The sequence below is a fragment of the Pelodiscus sinensis genome, chromosome 15 (genome assembly GCF_052426305.1).
Source record: "Pelodiscus sinensis isolate ZL-2025 chromosome 15, ASM5242630v1, whole genome shotgun sequence".
In the NCBI taxonomy this organism is placed as follows: Eukaryota; Metazoa; Chordata; order Testudines; family Trionychidae; genus Pelodiscus; species Pelodiscus sinensis.
Genome location: NC_143066.1, coordinates 6,126,204 through 6,143,159, shown reverse-complemented (window position 1 = coordinate 6,143,159; position 16,956 = coordinate 6,126,204). Strand labels below are relative to the sequence as shown.

General features: G+C 61.8%; 1 protein-coding gene across 4 annotated transcripts in view; it reads right to left on the bottom strand.

The window, feature by feature from the left end:
- Nucleotides 1-272: 272 nt before the first annotated feature.
- The window catches only part of FAM234A (family with sequence similarity 234 member A), a 35,689-nt gene continuing 19,005 nt past the window's right edge, over nt 273-16,956 (bottom strand). For 3 of the 4 annotated variants that reach the window (XM_075899149.2, XM_075899150.2, XM_075899151.2), the window contains 11 exons: nt 15,130-15,435; nt 13,550-13,666; nt 12,649-12,837; nt 9,442-9,572; nt 5,903-6,035; nt 5,383-5,521; nt 4,994-5,134; nt 4,488-4,566; nt 3,852-4,004; nt 2,919-3,021; nt 273-2,778 (listed from right to left, as the gene is read on the bottom strand). In XM_075899149.2, the coding sequence (XP_075755264.2) occupies nt 2,567-2,778; nt 2,919-3,021; nt 3,852-4,004; nt 4,488-4,566; nt 4,994-5,134; nt 5,383-5,521; nt 5,903-6,035; nt 9,442-9,572; nt 12,649-12,837; nt 13,550-13,666; nt 15,130-15,435 (1,703 nt within the window). In that variant the 3' untranslated portion in view covers nt 273-2,566. Of the gene's footprint in view, nt 2,779-2,918; nt 3,022-3,851; nt 4,005-4,487; nt 4,567-4,993; nt 5,135-5,382; nt 5,522-5,902; nt 6,036-9,441; nt 9,573-12,648; nt 12,838-13,549; nt 13,667-15,129; nt 15,436-15,717; nt 15,740-16,956 lie in introns of those variants that run through there. The other variant, XM_075899152.2, reaches the window with a different exon arrangement.

Here is a 16,956-nt window from a genome sequence, read left to right as displayed (position 1 = left end):
CACTTTTTACTCTTGTCAAACCTGAGGGGCCTGGCCTACGGCTGCCAGGTGTCCAGTTTTGACCGGACAGTCCAGTATTTGAGCTTTCTGTTCGGGAATCAAATTGAGAGACTAGAAAGGAGAAACCAGAACTGGCCGCTGTTTTCTAGATCAGGTGGAACGTCGATTGTGATGGAATGTCAAGTGTGTCCGGTTTTTTGGTCGAAACCATCTGACAACCGTGGCCTGAGCCCAGCTGGTACATCCAGGGCAGCGGCAGAAGCAGAGCGCTGTTTACAAACAATGTCAAAGAGGGTTTATTGAATCATCACAGGCCACACCCCGGACAGAACATTTGCAATAAATTAAGGACCAAGACCGCCGCCACGAGCGCTCGAAAACACCGTTCACGCGCCCAGCGCTTTCTGCCAGTCCCCACCCATTCCACACTGCGCGAAAGCAACAGAGACATGGTGGGGAAGCAGCCGGAAAGGAGCCGCTGCATCGTTACAAGGCTGCGAGCGTGGCCGGACATTGCTAACGGGAACCTGCAACTCCGGGTGGTCAGGGAACGTGTTCACAGAGGAACTGAAAGCCAGAAGAGTCTCCTGAGGCGCAGACGCTGCGGCAGCGGGCAGGGAGTCGGCCGGAAGGGGGGAGCTGCGCAGGGGGCTGGGAAGGAAGAGGGAAAACGCAGAGAGCAGGGATTGCTCATGCACATGGGCCTGAGGCACCGAGCGTGGCCTCGGCAGACGTGCTGCTTCCAGCAGGGCCAGAGAGATCCAATCAGCGGCGGAGGAGCAGCCCCGCGGAGGTGCAGGCTGCGGGGTTACGCTTTGTCCAAGGCGCGGCGCAGCCCACACAGCCGAATCTCAGCAAGCCAGGAATGGGGAGGGCGGTATCCTGGCTCGCAGCTGCCCAGCACCGCCAGCAGGAGGCAGGGCAGGATGGCTGCTGTGCAGGGAGGCACCCGGGCCGAGGGGACAAGCAGGGACTGACATGGGGACCAAGCCCCGGAAGGGGGGGCGGCCCATGGGAGCCGGAGCCAGAGCAGAGACACGACCCCGGCTCCGCCTCCAGCAGCGACGGTTCCGCAGACTGTCTGGCCGAAGGGGAACGTCCAGGGGAGCCCAGGGGATCCAGGCCCCAGCTCCCCGCAGAGCTGCCCCTTGCACCGCGCCGAGCAGCCACGGTGCCCCTGCGGCTCCCTCCCAGCGAGCACTGAGGCACCCGCCAACCAGATGAGCTCACAGGAGCCCAGGGCGCGAAGAGCCCCCCCCGCGAGGTCAATCCCGCCGGAGCGGCTGCGGGTGACGGTGCCTGGACTTGCTCCCGAGGGCGAGGGGCCGGCCGCGCGTGGCCCAGCTGGAGTCACGGTGCAGCACGTGCGGGCGGAGGAAGCCACCACAGGCACCTCGGCTGCCCTGCACGGCCTCCGCTCCGGCACCGCCCATGCCCCGCGGTGCCCGAGCACGGCCCTGCCTCAGCGCCTAGCCCCTCCTCGCACCCTGACCCGCCAGCCGGCCGAGTGCCCCCTGCTCCTCTGCACACAGCGCCCAAGGGACCCCCCACGGCTGCTTGCTCCGCCAGCGCACAGAGCAGGGTCCCGGAGTCAGGCCTGGCTAGGCTTTGGCAAGGGCCTTGCCTGGCCTGACTCGGTGGGGCAGTGCTCCGCGGGCTCGCCTCAGCACCCCCAGCCTGCCCAGCCAGGGACGCGGGCAGCTCTACCGCGGGCGCCAGGCACTCGAGCCATGCAGAGCGCGCCGGCGCCTGAGGTGGGGCAGCCAGCGGGGCATGTCCTGGCTCTTCCGCCGTCTGCAGTTTCGCTCCAGCTCTGCGCCCGGTGAGTGGAGAGGAGCCGAGTCAGGCGCCCTCCGCACAGTGGCACAGGGCCAACGCGGGGCCAAGCAGCATGCGCGTCTGTGGGCAGCAGGCCCAGCCGCCTCTGGGAGCACGGGGGAGCAGGCGCCTTGGAAAAGGAGGGGCCGCAGATTCTAAGGCGCTGTCAGAGCAGGACTGCCAGAGTCTGTAGCTCTCCCGGCCCGGAGCCCCGCCCGGCTCCCTCAGCGGCCTGGGCCAGGCTCTGAAACGAGCCAAAACACCGGCTGGGGACAGTCCCGCTCTCTACACGGGCAACGGGGAAAGAAAAAACAACTGCACACGCCCCTGTGAGAAACCCCCCCCTCCCGGCGCACAGCCCCTCCCTCACTGCAAACACCCAGAGGAGAGCAAGACACCTCCCTCTGGCGCCCCGCCATGCCCTCCCCGGGCCTGCGTCTGGAGGGTAGCCCGGCTGAGCGGCGCCCTGCGGCGCCCAGTGGGAGCAAGCCAGATCAGCTGGCCGCGGTGGCACTTCCGTGACAGCCGGGGGCAAAGCCCCATCAGCACAGAGGCTGGGTGTGCGGGCTCTGGGATGCCCAGGCTCTGCAGGCTCCCGGGGGTCTGCTGTGGCTTCTCTCAGCAGCCAGCCTCCGGCTTGCGGACCAAGAACAGCCACTTGCCATGGAGTCCGAGATCTGGGTTTCACGCGTCCGTTGCTGCAGCCCGGCGGCCGGTGCAGAGCCGGCTCCCTGGGGCTCCCGGGAGCTCACAGCTGGCTGCTGAATCGCATGCGGAAGATGCGGTCCTTGATGGATTGCTCGCTGTGCCCCGTCTCCTGGCTCAGCCAGATCACCCGGCTGCCGGAGACGTCTTCTTTCAGCTTCCGCTTGGCGACGGACACCCAGCCCGGCCCCTCGCTGCTCTGCGGCCCCGTCAGCAACACATAGCAGGCGTGCCGGCTCCGCTCGAACAGCACCGCTGGAACAGAGAGCAGGGGTAAAGCCAGGCCCCTGCCCGGCCCCAGGGTCCGAGCTGCAGGCTCCGGGGACTGACACCGGGAGCAGGGCCGGAGGCCACAGGCAGCGTCCTGCTAGCAGGGTCCAGGCAGCAGCACTTACCGTCAAAGGCGACTATCCGCTCGGAGCTATTGCGCAGCTCCAGGAGAGCATTGGGGTAGGAGGGGTGGAACAGATACAGGTTCTGGGGAGACGCCGGGGAGCCCTGAAACCAACAGGAGGGGTCAGGGCGGGGAGCCAAACGCCCACCGACGCGGGGGAACGAGCCAGGTTTCACCCAGCTCTGCTAGTCTGGTGCCCGCCGGAGCCAAAGGCGAGAGCCGGCGTTACCAGTCCAGCCCGCACCCGAGCTGGGTTAGTAGCGCCCGAGACCCGTCTGCTGCGAACACCCAGGCGCCCGTCAGCCGCGGAGAGGGAGGGTTCAGGGCGCCGGACCCAGCGGCCACGAGGAAAACGCTCAGCAAGTCAGCGCACCGACAGGCCGACGCTGGGGAAAGTCCGAGGGGGAGCAGCAGGACTTCCCGCTCCCACCACCCCTCCCTGGCTGGCGCCCAGCACCCAGAGGCCGGTGCACCGGGTGACTTTCCCCAGGACGGCTGCTGCGTCTCAGGGCCACGGAGACAGACAGTGCTTGAGGGGCACCAGAGACTCCCCGGCAGTTCTCTAACAGCTTGCCAGAGACTCGAGCAGCAGGTCTGCCGGGCCACCCGCCTGCCCACGACCTGCCAAAACATCCTGCAAGGGCCAGGCCGAGAGTCCATTTTGGCTTAAGAACCAGCTAACTGCCCGCTGTCTAGCGGGTCCCTTTCAGCGCCTCCGGCCTGGGCTGCCCCCTGCCAAGGCGTCCCAGTGCCACCGCTCCGGGGACGATGCGGGTCCCAGCAGGGAGGGCCCCACCGTACTGACCACGCGCGAGCCGGAAGGACACGGGCCTGCCAGGTGCTTTACCGCCGAGGAAGAGCAGAGCATGGGGGGGGGGGGCGCTGCATATTGCGGTTTGAGGCCCATGGGGCTGCCCCGCTCGCCAGCCCTCACCGTGTCGTTGGCCTCTGCCGGGTGCTCTCCCCAGAAGAGGAACATGGAGCGGTGATCCGCGGTGTGCAGCGTGGCTGGCCCTGGGCTCCCAGCGCCGGAATTCAGCTCCTGCTCCCAGCGGACTGCTCCAGAGCCACCCTCGATAATCATGACCTGGCAGAGAGGGGAGAGCAGAGCTAACCCCGGGCAGAGCATACGGAGGCTGCAGCCCAGCCCCCCCGCACCGCCCCCCGGGCTTGGGCAGGGCAGGCTAGACCCCAGAATGAGCCCCCCCTTTGCTCGCCCCACGGAAAGATCAAAGATCCCTGCTGAAATCGACCCCGGAGACGTGTGGGGCAGCCCCGCAGTGGGGTGGCCGGGGCGATGCAGTCCCACCCGGAGGTGCAGGGGGAGATCAGCCCCAGGGCGCTGCCTTCAAACGCACCCGCCGTTCACGGGCAGGTACCTGCAGGGGGGCAGAAGTCACCCCCCGCCTGGGCTGGCGGGGGAGCTCTGAGCGCCAGCGGCACAGCTCAGCCGCGGCCTGACACCACGCACCAGCCAGACCCCTGTGCCACCTGCACCGGCGCCCGGGCGAACACGGGCCATGGCCGCAAGCGAACAGGGAAAGGGCGCCCAAGCCAAGAGCTTTCAAACCTTCTTCCTGTGGGGGCCAAGTCCGCTTTCCAGGACGACGTGGGGAGCGTCGGGGGTGTAGTAACCGAACACCGGCTCGCTGCAGGAGGGACGAGAAAGGGACTGAGACGCAGCACCCAGGTCCTTCCTCTCCCGGGCCAGCGGGAGCGGAGACCCCCAGGCTCCCAAGGGCCGCTTTGCGTGGCCACCACCGACCTTCAGAGAGACGCAGGACGACCCACCCCTCCCCGGCAGGCCAAGTTTCCGTCCCCTCCCGTGGGTGCAGCGTTTGAAGCCAGGCGCCCTGGGAGGGTTGGCAGCAGAAAGACACACACACACACACCTCTGCCCTCGCTCCGTGGTGTGGCTCCCAGGGAGAAGCACACCGCCGCGCCTCCCTCCATGGGCGGCCCCCGGGGCGAGGCCGAGGCGCGTTTGCCGGGAACATCGCGCACCTGCCTCGGACACAGGTGTCATGGGCCAGGCTCTCGGAAAGGAGCCGCGTTCTCCGGCCAGGGCAGCCTTACCTCAGGACGTGGGAGGCGTTGACAGTCCACAGGGAGTCGAGCGTTTGTCCGTCGAGAAGCTCAGCCACATCGGACTTCACAACCAAGAGATTCTCCCCTGCTCGCCCGGGAACCTTCACCAGGTAGCGAACGTCTCCAGAGCTGAAGGAGGAGAGGCCAAGACAAGGACCTAGTGACGGGGCAGGCAAAATTCATCCCTTTCCCCCCGGCTGTACCCCGCACACACCCGGCCAGCCACTAGGTGTCACTGTCTGGGGCGAGCCGCCCTCCTGCTGTGCAGAATTGACCACAGGGCAAGGGTGGGTCTGTAGGGTAAGGAAGGTGACTCCCGAAATGCCGGGCCGGGGAGTGTTTCAGAGCCCGAGGGCAGGAGGCTGCCGTTCTGCTACCTGCGCAGAGGGATGTGACGTGTGGGGCTCTGGATCTTCTTCTCCCACTGAGGATCGTGCCGGAGGCCGGCGAGGCGACTTTCCGTCCCAGTGGCCATGCTGTAGAGATCCTTCACGGGGTAGCCATAAAGAGAGTCCTCTGCGCAAAGACGGAGGAGGCGGAATGAAGGCGGAACGCTTGTGCCGGGATCCCGGTGCCGGCGTGGCGCTCTCCTCCATCGGGGCGGCGGCGCCTTCGGGAAGCCCAGCCCGACCGAGCGACGTGCCCGCCACGCACTGGCGGCCAGAGGGCTGCGTTTCCAGCCTGCATTCCAACGCCCTGTGCCCAGCACACGCCCACATGCGCAGAGGGCGCTCTGGGGTCGCGAGACCAGCTTTTACTTCCCGCCGAGGGGCCTGGACTGGCCTTTCGCAGCTGGCCCGGCGCGCACGTGGAACGCTGCCAGAGCAGCTAGGATAGCCCGTGGGCACGTCTCCGCGCCCGGAGTCTCCCTAGCGTCCAGCCAGCGCGAGGCCTTACCCGAGTAGAAGAGAACGTAGTAGGCACCCGTCTTCGTCACGTGCATGACGTAGCCAGGCCTGGCCCCCAGGCTCAGCCGGCCACCGGTCCCCAGCTGATTGCCGCTCTTCCCCGAATACAGGACACTCTTAGTCTGGAGAGAGAATTCAAACCAGCGGGCTAAATGCGCCTTCCCCCGCTGCAGCCCTAGCACGAGCCCCTGAAGGCGGGCGGCCTGAGGGGGAACGGGGGCTGCCCGGCAGGTGAGCCAGAGGCAGGACACCATAGCTGGGGCTCTCCTGTGTGTAAGTGTTACACGCAGCCCTGCCCCCCGCGCCGCTACCTGTGTATCAGGCGGGATGGGGGAGGGGGCGCACAGGTGGAAACCAGCGCGTGTGGGGGAGCCGGCTTTTGTGCAGAATAAATTGCTCTATGCACCGAGACATGTGCGGATGTGCACCACCAGTGAAAAACCACATGCTGCCGTCCGGGGGCACTTGGCTCATCAGCTGGGCGGCCCCTGAATCTCTCCTGCGTGGCCGCCCAAGCACTCAGGGTACAGGGAACCCTGCCCCGTTCCCGTGCTGCACAAGGCCAGCTGAAGGGTAGCGTCCCGGTGGCCAGAAAGAAGCGCACAGGGAATCGGTTCAACGTTCGGCACTGCCTCTCGTCTCTAGCCCTGCCCACAAGGCCGGCCGTGGCAGTGACCCAGCGTCTGGGGGTAACACCGGAACCCAAGTTCAAGTTGACCGTCCGGAGCACAGGCAAGTGCAGCAGCAAGTCAGTAACCCTGATGCCTGGTACCAACAGAGTGTGGGAGACCCTAAGCCAGGGGCAGGCAATCATTTTTTATTCCAATTTTTGGAAAGTGGTCAAGGGCCGCACTTTTCTATGGGGATGGGGTGGGGCCTGGGGCAGAGGTTGGATGCAGAAGAGAGATCGAAACAGGGAACTGGGGATGCAGGAGAGGGTGTGGGGTCTGGGAGGGAGTTTGGGTGACGGAGGGGCAGGGGATGGGGTGCAGGGTACAGGAGGGGATTCTAGCCCGGAGACAGGATGTAGGAGGGGTGCAGGGTCTGGGAGGGAGTTTGGGTGACGGAGGGGCAGGGGATGGGGTGCAGGGTATGGGAGGGGATTCTAGCCCGGGAATAGGCTGTAGGAGGGGTGCAGGGTCTGGGAGGGAGTTTGGGTGACGGAGGGGCAGGGGATGGGGTGCAGGGTACGGGAGGGGATTCTAGCCCGGAGACAGGATGTAGGAGGGGTGCAGGGTCTGGGAGGGAGTTTGGGTGACGGAGGGGCAGGAGATGGGGTGCAGGGTACGGGAGGGGACTCTAGCCCGGGGATAGGCTGTAGGAGGGGTGCAGGGCCTGGGAGGGAGTTTGGGTGACGGAGGGGCAGGGGATGGGGTGCAGGGTACGGGAGGGGATTCTAGCCCGGAGACAGGATGTAGGAGGGGTGCAGGGTCTGGGAGGGAGTTTGGGTGACGGAGGGGCAGGGGATGGGGTGCAGGGTACAGGAGGGGATTCTAGCCCGGAGACAGGATGTAGGAGGGGTGCAGAGTCTGGGAGGGAGTTTGGGTGACAGAGGGGCAGGGGATGGGGTGCAGGATACGGGAGGGGATTCTAGCCCGGAGACAGGATGTAGGAGGGGTGCAGAGTCTGGGAGGGAGTTTGGGTGACAGAGGGGCAGGGGATGGGGTGCAGGGTATGGGAGGGGATTCTAGCCTGGGGATAGGCTGTAGGAGGGGTGCAGGGCCTGGGAGGGAGTTGTGACTTGGAGTGTGTGTGGGTGTGCAGTTTGGGTGTTGACCTGGGGTGTCAAGCGCCGGCTCTGGCCAAGAGGCACGTACATAGGTGGCTCCCGGCCAGCAGCCCAGCAGGACCCTCAGGCAAGCTCCCTGCCTGCCGCAGCCCCAGGTTGCTCAAAGCGGCTGGCTGCTCTCTGTGCCTCTCTGCACCTTGTGAGGGGGGAGGGAGGGGGAGGCTTTGCATGCTGCCCCAGCCCCCGCGACAATCTCAGCTCCCACTGGCTGGTTTCCAGCCAATAGGAGCCGAGAGATTGTGCTGGGGTGGAGGCAGTGTGCAAAGCCTTTCCCCTCCCCAGTGCATGCACAGAGAGGCGCATGGAGCAGCCAGACACTGAACTACGTGGAGCTGCGACGGGCCCGGGGTCCCGGCAAGGTGGATTAAAAGGCTTGGTGGGCCGGATCTATCCTGCGGGCTGGATCTTGCCCGCCCCTGCCCTAAACTGAGCTCCCACGAAGGCGCGCTCCACCCGCCGGCAGTGCCACATCGCACGCAGGGCCCAGGCGGCTCCCAGCAAAGCCCAGAGCAGGATCCGGGTGATGGAGGCGAGGAGGGAAGCGCAGAGGACGGGAGAGGAAACACGCACAGATGAGGGAGACGGTCTCCACTAATGACGCCGTCCGGACAGGGATTCCAGAGGCCTTCCCCCACTCCCCGCGGGACGACAGCTGGAGCGGGTTCCAAAGGAGATTCCCACGCAGAGGGGCAAGGAGGGTGCAGCTGCTTGGATCTTGCTGGAGACTGAAATGCCCTAGGAAGGGAAGGGAGCTGGGGAACGAAGGTTTGGAGCAGCTGGCACAGTGGGAGGCGGCTGAGGATGCTGGAAGGGGACTTAAGACCTTGAGTTTCAGAGGGAATGACATGGAAACTCAGGACGACTCCCCTATTCACCCATCCCCAGGTGCCCAGCAGAACCAACGTCCCAGTTGCTCCTAATCTCCCAGGGCGGGGTAGGGGGCAGAGCCTGCAGGTCAACGTGTCAGTCGTTTCTACCCCGTCTGGAGGGCTGACTTCTCAGGGATCCCAGAAGGGGCCACTGTGAGCTTCCAGCCTGGCCTCCTGTAGAGCGCAGGCCAGGGACCGGCCCCCCAATAACCGCGAGAGCAGAGCTGGATTTAAAATGGGCCGGGATGGAGAATCATGCCCACTTGGGAAGCCCACGACAACTGGCTCCCGATCATTTCAGAGCCGGATTTCCGGGTGCTCTCTGCATTTCCCCCAGCCCGGGCAAAAAGAACAGAATGACGCTCTCGTTCATCGTCCAGCGCTCACACTTGGGCAAGGTACCACCTGGGCAGCCACCCAGGAGAGATGCAAATGCCGCCCAGCCGATCAGCAGAGTGTTCACAGCCACACACAACCGGCAGCATGTGTTTCCACTGATGGTGCACAGTCACACGTGCCAGGGTGCACACAACAACATTTATACTGCACATGGGTGGGAAAAAAAATGAGAGAGAACATTGCCTGGCTGGGCTGCAAACTCAGCAGGGGGATATTTACACCAAAATACAGGTTTCATTGGGATTTGCACTTTTAAATCAAGGACGTTGTTCTGTTGGCGGGGGGGAGCCGTAAACCATTACTGGGCCACAAGCAGCAAACACAGGCCCCTTCTGGGTGAGGCATGGGACTGGGACCCCCTCAGGCTGGTCTCACCGAGGCCCGTCCCGTTTCAGAACGGCACAGTGAGCGACACGCCCGTCGCTCCTAGCGGTACGGGTGAGGCTGTCACGGCTCACAGTGACCATGTACCTCATCTCCTGCAGTGGCAAAGATCATCAGGTCCTGGAAACCGTCCCCATCCACATCGGGCATCTTCAGCAAGGGAGTCACCACAGTATAATTAGCTCCAAAATTGTTAAACTGTCTCCATCGAACTTTCCCTGGAAAACACAGCAGGGAGAAACACTTGCTCCGAGTCTTGCTAGTGGCTGGGCGGGGCTGAGGTGTTGCTGTTCTCTGACACCCCACAGCCTGCCAGCCCCTCCTGCAGCGCCACCCAGTCCCGCGCCCTGGGGGGTCAGATGTGGCTCATTGTTGTTAGGGTGGTTCTTGGCGTTTGAGTTCGAAATCCAAACGGTCCCAGGTTTGGTTTGTAGGTGAAGCTCAAACCTGGCTGTCGGCCGGGAGCCTAGAGCTGTCCCTGAGCGCGGCATGCGCATCGGCTGGGACTGGCGCCGAAGCCTTTTTCTGGGTCTGCTTGAGGAGAAAGATTTTCCCAGAGACTCTGAAGCTACTTGGGCGCAGACTCCAAATGGCGGGAGGAGACACTGCAGCGCGCCGCAGCCCGACGCCAGGGACGCAGGGAGCCTGGCGCGGAGCAGGCCTGAGGCCCACCACTTACCTGCACTCCACTAGCTCACAGAACCCCGACACCAATCCCACGAGTACAGGCTGAACCTCCTGGTCCAGCAACATCTGTGGTTCTGTCAGACCACGGATATTGCTGGACCACAGCCCAGTGACTGCAGGCCCCGCAGCGGGGGGCCAGCGACTGAGGGGCAGGAAGCCCAGGGCGGTTGTGCAGCCCCTGGGGGCAGGGAGCCCAGCTGGATCTGCTGATGGGCCCAGGGAGAGCCCAGAGTCTGTCAGCAGAAGGCTGGAATTGACCTCCCCTGGTCACGCTCCGATAAATCTGATAGTCTAGAAGGTGCCACAGGACTTCTCATCGCTCCCTTGCCCGGGACGCTCAGGCCCCAAGGGAGCCGGACTAGGGAGGTCCCACCTGTATTTACAGGTGCACTGACAACGTCGCGTTCCTGCCTACGGAGCAAACACGCCGAGACCGACACTGGGCTGCCAAAGAGCAAGGCAGGCGGAGCCCCCTGCCCCACCCCTCACGACTGGCTCGAGGACAATGGCCTTTCGAAGCCTCCCTGAGACTCAGCCCCCTCTTCCCACGGCCCCGGCAGCCGGCTGGTGCAATTCAGAGGAGGGACGGGCCGGTTTGAAAATGGGGCCCAAAGTATCACGGGCTGCGTGTGCTATGAGGGGACGGGGAACGCTGCTGGACGAGACGCTGACCCCGTGCTCCCGCGCGACTCGCTTCAGCCCCGGCAGGCGTTACAAAAGGCTTGGCCCCGCGCCGGCTGGTGGCGAGCAGCACAGCGGGACGCCCCGCTCCCCTCAGCGTACGGCCGCTCCTGGCACAAGCGCACCCACAGAAGTGATGCCGTACTGCTGATGTGACTTAGGCCAACCTCGTTCTGTGGCGTACGCGTGGCCCGGGCCATGCTCTGGAAGGAGAGCCGCTTCCCTCCTTCCCCAAATCTCCTCAGCGCCACAGAGGCTGGGGGTGGGACCGCTCCGTTGTGCCCCAGAACGTCTCCTCCTCGTCCCTCTCTGCCCCCCTTCGCCCCGCAGCTCAGGCACTCTGGTCGCAAGGCCTCGGCGGGCCATGAGCCGCTGGCTCCCACACAGCAGGGAATACTTGCTGCATTTGGGGCAATAAACTGGAGCGACCCCACCCTGCTTCTGGACTTCGGCCTGCCCTTGTTTTACACGCGCGAGGGATTTGCAGGCCGGTTCTTAGGGGCATCGGCCTCGCATGCTCCCCTTCTAAACTCGTTAGCAGCTGGCTTTTTAGCCCCCCTCCTCCCTGAGTTAGCCACGCCCCCTCGTCAAGGGCTCCTGAACGAAGCAGGGAATAGTGGGCAGGAGAGAGGCTTGCTCAGAAGGTTTCTGCCTCGCCTTGCAGGTCACTGGGCTCAGCACGCGGCCCCTTCCCCCCAGGCCAGCATGCTAGCCTCTTGGGCCCCTAGTGCCAGGGGAGCATCAGGCCTGGAGGCGATGGGTCCAGAGCCCATCGGAATCATTTCGGAGCCCACGGCGCTTCCGGAAATAGCCCAAGAACAGAGCAGCCCCTCGGCCCTGCCGGGCAGCAGGACAACTCCGGGGCAGCAGGGGTGCGCTCTCCTCCCCTGGATCAGTGAAGGCAAAGTCGCTGGATCGTTCCCCCGCGGGAGGGAGTCTCCTGAATGAGCACTGTGGCGGGGCTCCTGTTCACATCTCCCGGCTAAGGATGCGAGGAGCGGCCAGTCCGGGCAGATGCAGCGGGTGCCAGCAGGGAACAATGGACCCATTGATTAACAAAGGCTTTGGGAATGACGCCCGGAGGGTGAAAGAGCGGCCTTGCTGCATACACGGCGTCTACCCTCCGCGCCTGCTGCCAGCCCACGACAGCTAGAGCGCAGGACGCTGGACGCCGCTCCTCGTTCGCACCTGGGCTAGGCCATTACCCACGTCCAGCCGACCTGCAGCCACGGCAGTACCCTCAGGGGGAGCCGTTTATTTCCTTAGACACGCCAATGAGGTTTTCCGACTGGCCCCTCCCACACTGACATCCCTCAGAGCATCCCCATTTCTCCCCCCGCCCATTCCAAGCCTGGTGCTTCGGGCGCAACTGGGCCTCTCCTCTGGGGCGAGGTGGGCCTCCGTGACAGAGCCCCCCATTCATCCTTCGGAGCTTTGTTAGTTAACACATCGATCAACGCACCTTCTGCACCCCACACTGGAGTCCCCAGCAGACCTAAAACACTCACTGGGGTCTAATGGAGAGAGCCCCTCACCCCTCGTCCCTTCCTGAACAGCTGATCAGCAGGGATTTTTAGTTCCAATAGCGCCAGTCATCCCACCCGGCTTCAGGAATGCCAGTTAGATCCCATTTCTTCTCGAGGAAGGTGTCCAATTGCTTTCACTTGCGACCCAGGCTCCTAGCATTGATGCAGAAGCGACTGCAACATCGCTTCTCTCATATCGCTCCCCTCCAAACAACCAAGAAAACATTCACGGCCAGGGCTGGAAGTTTCTTCTCACTTCCCCAGCACTGCAGAGTCTGTACGTTATTCACGAGCCCGTGTTCCAGCAGGGCTCCCGCCCGCCAGAGGACAGGGGGGATGAAAAGCAGCGGCAGAGGGGTGAAAGCCCCGTGTTCCAGCAACGCTCTGCCCCACGGCCTACCTGAGCGAGGGTCGATTGCGGTTAGTAACTCCGGGTTCCCGATGACAAGGCAGCCCGGAGACTCAGCCCCGTCCAGCTTCTCAATGGCACACTCCATCCAGAGCAGGTCTTCGGTGGCAGGCCTCTCCCAGAGCGTGCTGCCATTGGTGCCTGAGACAGCAGCTACGAAGGCACATGGAGCGGAAAGGCCTGAGGAGAGAACGCGTTGCAGAGGAAAGAGTATGTCCCGTCCTCCATCTGTCCATGCACACAACCAGTTCCGGGGGCGGGGGGGGGGGGGGGGGATATAACATGTCCCCCACCCCTGCCATGGCCTGGGGACATGGGCGGCTGGTAACATAGGCAAGGCAAGGCACAGCCTTCCCAAAACTGCCTACATGCCCAGCCGCCTACAGCTCGGTTGCCACAGCCCCATCCCACCCCGGCAGCCTAGCTCAGCAGCCCAGTTTTCCCCAGCTGCCAGGGAGGGATGGGGTCATGGTGCGGCATCTGGCTTCCCCCAGCTGTTGGGGAGGGATGGGGCCAGGGCTGCAGCATTACAGCCCTGGTTCTACATATGGCCAGGAAGGATCAGGTTGGGGGTGGGTGCTGGCTCCAGGGGAGGAGCCTCGGGTGAAAGGGGAAAGGCTGGAGCTTGCCTTCCCCAGCTGGGCTTTCACCCGCCCCCCATGCTTGGGGAATAGTGCTTCCGGCTTTGGGACAGAGGAGACAGCAGGGGGGCTCGGCACATCCTGCATGGACATCACACGCTAGTCTCTTGGGAGATCTATTCCTTGTCTCTGGTGAGGACCACTCCCCCCAGCCCAGGGGTCCCTGTCTCAGCAGCATGACCGACCAACCCTCCGAGAAAGCACACCCCTCACCGCCAGGCGTCTGTCTGCTCCTGCTCAGTTGCCATTACCTTCATCCGAGCAGGAGCCATTGAAAGCGCTGCTGCCATTGGTATCTTTGAAAACGAAGATCACATCTTGCACTTTGTCTTCGTTCACGTCTTCTACAGCCAGAAACTTGTAGGTCACTGCAGACAGACACAAAGCGGGTGCTAGAGGGCAGGACTGGAGGGACAGTGATCACGCAGCTAACTGGAGGAAAATGCAGCTTCTTAAAAGCCTGACTCTTGCCCTCTCCCTTTGCTTTGGGAAGGCACAGGCGAGTTAGAGGAGCGTTCATCTGGGCGAGTGCTTGAACAGCGCCTAGCAAGGCGGCTTTAGGACTGCGATCCCTACGCACCGCCACAAAAACACAAATAAAACCCAACCACAGTATGTCCAGCCGGGACAGAATCCAACCTGTGCATTTAGGAGAGTCAGACGGCTAAGAGACTTCGATACGCTCGGACCTGCGTTCATGTAACACACGGACTGAAGGCATTGCAATGGTCTCGGATGGCTGGCACCGGCACATACAATTAGTGCTCCATCAGTGGAACTCTCCGTTAGGGAGCAGGGCTGTGTGTCCGGTGCTGGGTCAGATCCCTGCTGATGTGCATGTGGCCATGGCTTGTTACACAAGCTCCTTCCCTGAAACTAACAGAGGAGGATTCACGTGGCAAAGCAAACTGCGAGGGGTGTCATGTCAAAGGCCTGGCCCGTGTGGCTGCAATGGAGCTGCATCTAGCTTTTGAGAGGAGGTCAGAAAAAGGCCATTTTAACTCGGGATTACGGGTTGGTCTTCTCTACAGGGTGAATCAATGCTGCAGTGATCGATCCGCCGGTGGTCGATTTATCATGTCTGCTGAGACACGATAAGTCAACCTTCCAGCGCTCTCCCGTCAACTCCGGTACTCCACCGGGACGAAAAGAGTAGCTGGAGTTGATGGGAGAGCAGCCCCCACCAACCCTACTGCGTGGAAGACACCACGGTGAGTAGGCTGACTCCAGCTATGTTCTTTGTGTAGCTGAAGCTGCATAGATTAGATCGATGGGGGTGTGTGTGTGTGTGTGTATGGGGTGTGTGTGTGTGTGTGTATGGGGTGTGTGTGTGTGTGTGTGTGTGTGTGTGGTAGATTTACCCGCACACTTAGGCCTACTTACAAGAAACTCACAATTCTCTCCTTTCACTAATCCAATGATGGTAAAATAGAGGTATCATTTCTGAAGGAGATAGGCCCCTGTAAGAGCTTTTACATTTCAGCTCAAAGGCAAGTAAAGAACATTTTAAGTTAAAGTTCAACCACAATCTAGGTCGATTCTGTAAAAATACCTCCTCAAGCACTGCCCAGTGGACGGCCCCCATCTGCTGCCTTTCTAGCGCTTGAGGGCAGCACCTAATTTGTCTATGTATAAAAGATTTCAAACACCTACCAAACGGCCACTCCAATGGTGATGGCCATAGACTATCCACACTGGGGATATTTTCAGCTCACACTCTCACAGGCAACCTCCCTGCAGGCTGCAGTGCAGCCCACCTGTTAGCCAGGATCCTACAATCCTGATTATGAAAGGCAAGGGAAAACACGCACTCAGAAACACTCCCACTCACCTGCACTGCTGTATTTTCTGTCCCACGTCCTTTGGGAAACAGGCCTCACTGGACACGGGATGATGAACGAAAAGGCAAACACCACAATCAGGCACAGGAATAAGGAGAGGAAGAAAGCAGCCGTGCGCCAGCGAGAGAGCTGTGACAAGCGGGTGGCGTTCCTGCAGGCACCTTCTTTCTCTGTGCAGTTCTCAGGGTTATCTGGGGCGTTTCCATCCTCCCGCTTCAGAGGGTGGATCTCGGCCTCCAACTCCTTGTTATCCATCCCAGACCACTCCTCAGCATTCATCAGACAGCTGGGGCCACCTGCAGTAACAGAGAGGACAGTGCTACACTAGCTGGTGGATAGATCAGCTCACGCCAGGTAGGGAATACTCCGTCGACGCCTCGGGGCTTGGGATTGGAAAGCACTGAGTTAGTAACCATGGCACAGCAGGAAAAAAACTCAGGGTGTTAAATACGAGCTAAGCAAATATCATCACGTGGTCCCGGCACAGCTTCCCGTGAAAGAGGAAAGAACTTTTGGTTCCCACACTGCAAGAAGGGGAGAGAATGAGGAGGAAGAAACACAGCTCCGCTGACAGTCACCTGAAAAACATCACTACTCAGACTGGACACAGCCGCACAGGGACGACTGAGAAGGGCCACCAGCTCTCCTGTATCCTAGATTGGAGGACGCTGATCGGGTCTGTAGATCACCTTTACTGAAGAGCACGCACTGAAAGCGTCCTTCACCGGCACACCGACGCCTGCTGGCTAATACAGATTTCAGTACAAGCCCGGGTCATATTGGCTGAGGGAGACTCTGAGGTTCACGTATGATAAATGAGAAAGCTGTTCCCTGGGAATGGACACAGGAGTTTCCCCAGGAGAGAGGAACGCAAACACTGAGTCATTCTGCACAGGAGCTAAACAAACCCATTAACCCGTCTCTGAGAAACCAAAGGGCCCCCGCGACACAGCACGGTTCCAGCCTCAGGGCGGGCAAGCCAGGGGGTGGGCAAACGCACCGCAGCCTGTGGCATGAAGACCCCTTCCCAGAATAACATGAAACTACACTTGGCCAGGTAATATGGGTGAAGCTTTTCTAGCAGCAGTTGAATACATTCAAGGTGGTGGATGCACTAGGCAGGGGAAGGCATTGCCTTCCCAAATCGCCAGCCCAGACTCCGCCCCCCAGAACACCTAGTGTAGGCATATTGAAGGCGGAGCATTGCTGCCCCCAAGCATCCGCCCTCCCCGTGCTCTGGGGCCAGTGAGGCTGGGGTCACACGTCACCTGCCCTCCTCATGGTGCTGGGGGCGAGACCTTGGCAGAAGGGGCGGGGCTGGGGCACTGACTCCCCCAGCCCTACCTTCACCCCCTGCCCAGGAATAAATTACACAGATACTCCCCCTTGTTCATCCAGTTTTATAGATAGTCAAAAAGTCTGTCAAAGGCGTTATTTCCTTTCTGACACTCAGCAAGGACTTTATAACTGGGAACCCCTTATTCAGGCAGCTTCACTGCACCTCTCTTTCACGCATGGCAGAGGAGAGCCGGCAGGGCTGTGGGTGGGGGGGCTAATGCTTTTGCTCCAGGGCACAGGCCACGTCTGTTCGTATGTCTGTATTATAAAGTGCAGGACCCGAAAAGCACTTAGGCCCATATTTGTAACTTCCTACCCCCTCCCCCCAAGGAACTCACAATCTCATGACTTTACAGCCAAAAGTGCGTCTCATAATGGAAATAAATGGAAAACAGCAGAGACAACAATTAGCTTGGGTCAACTCCTTCCTTTTGCTCTACCAAGGCATCTTTTGTTTCCACGTCGGACTAAACAGAGGC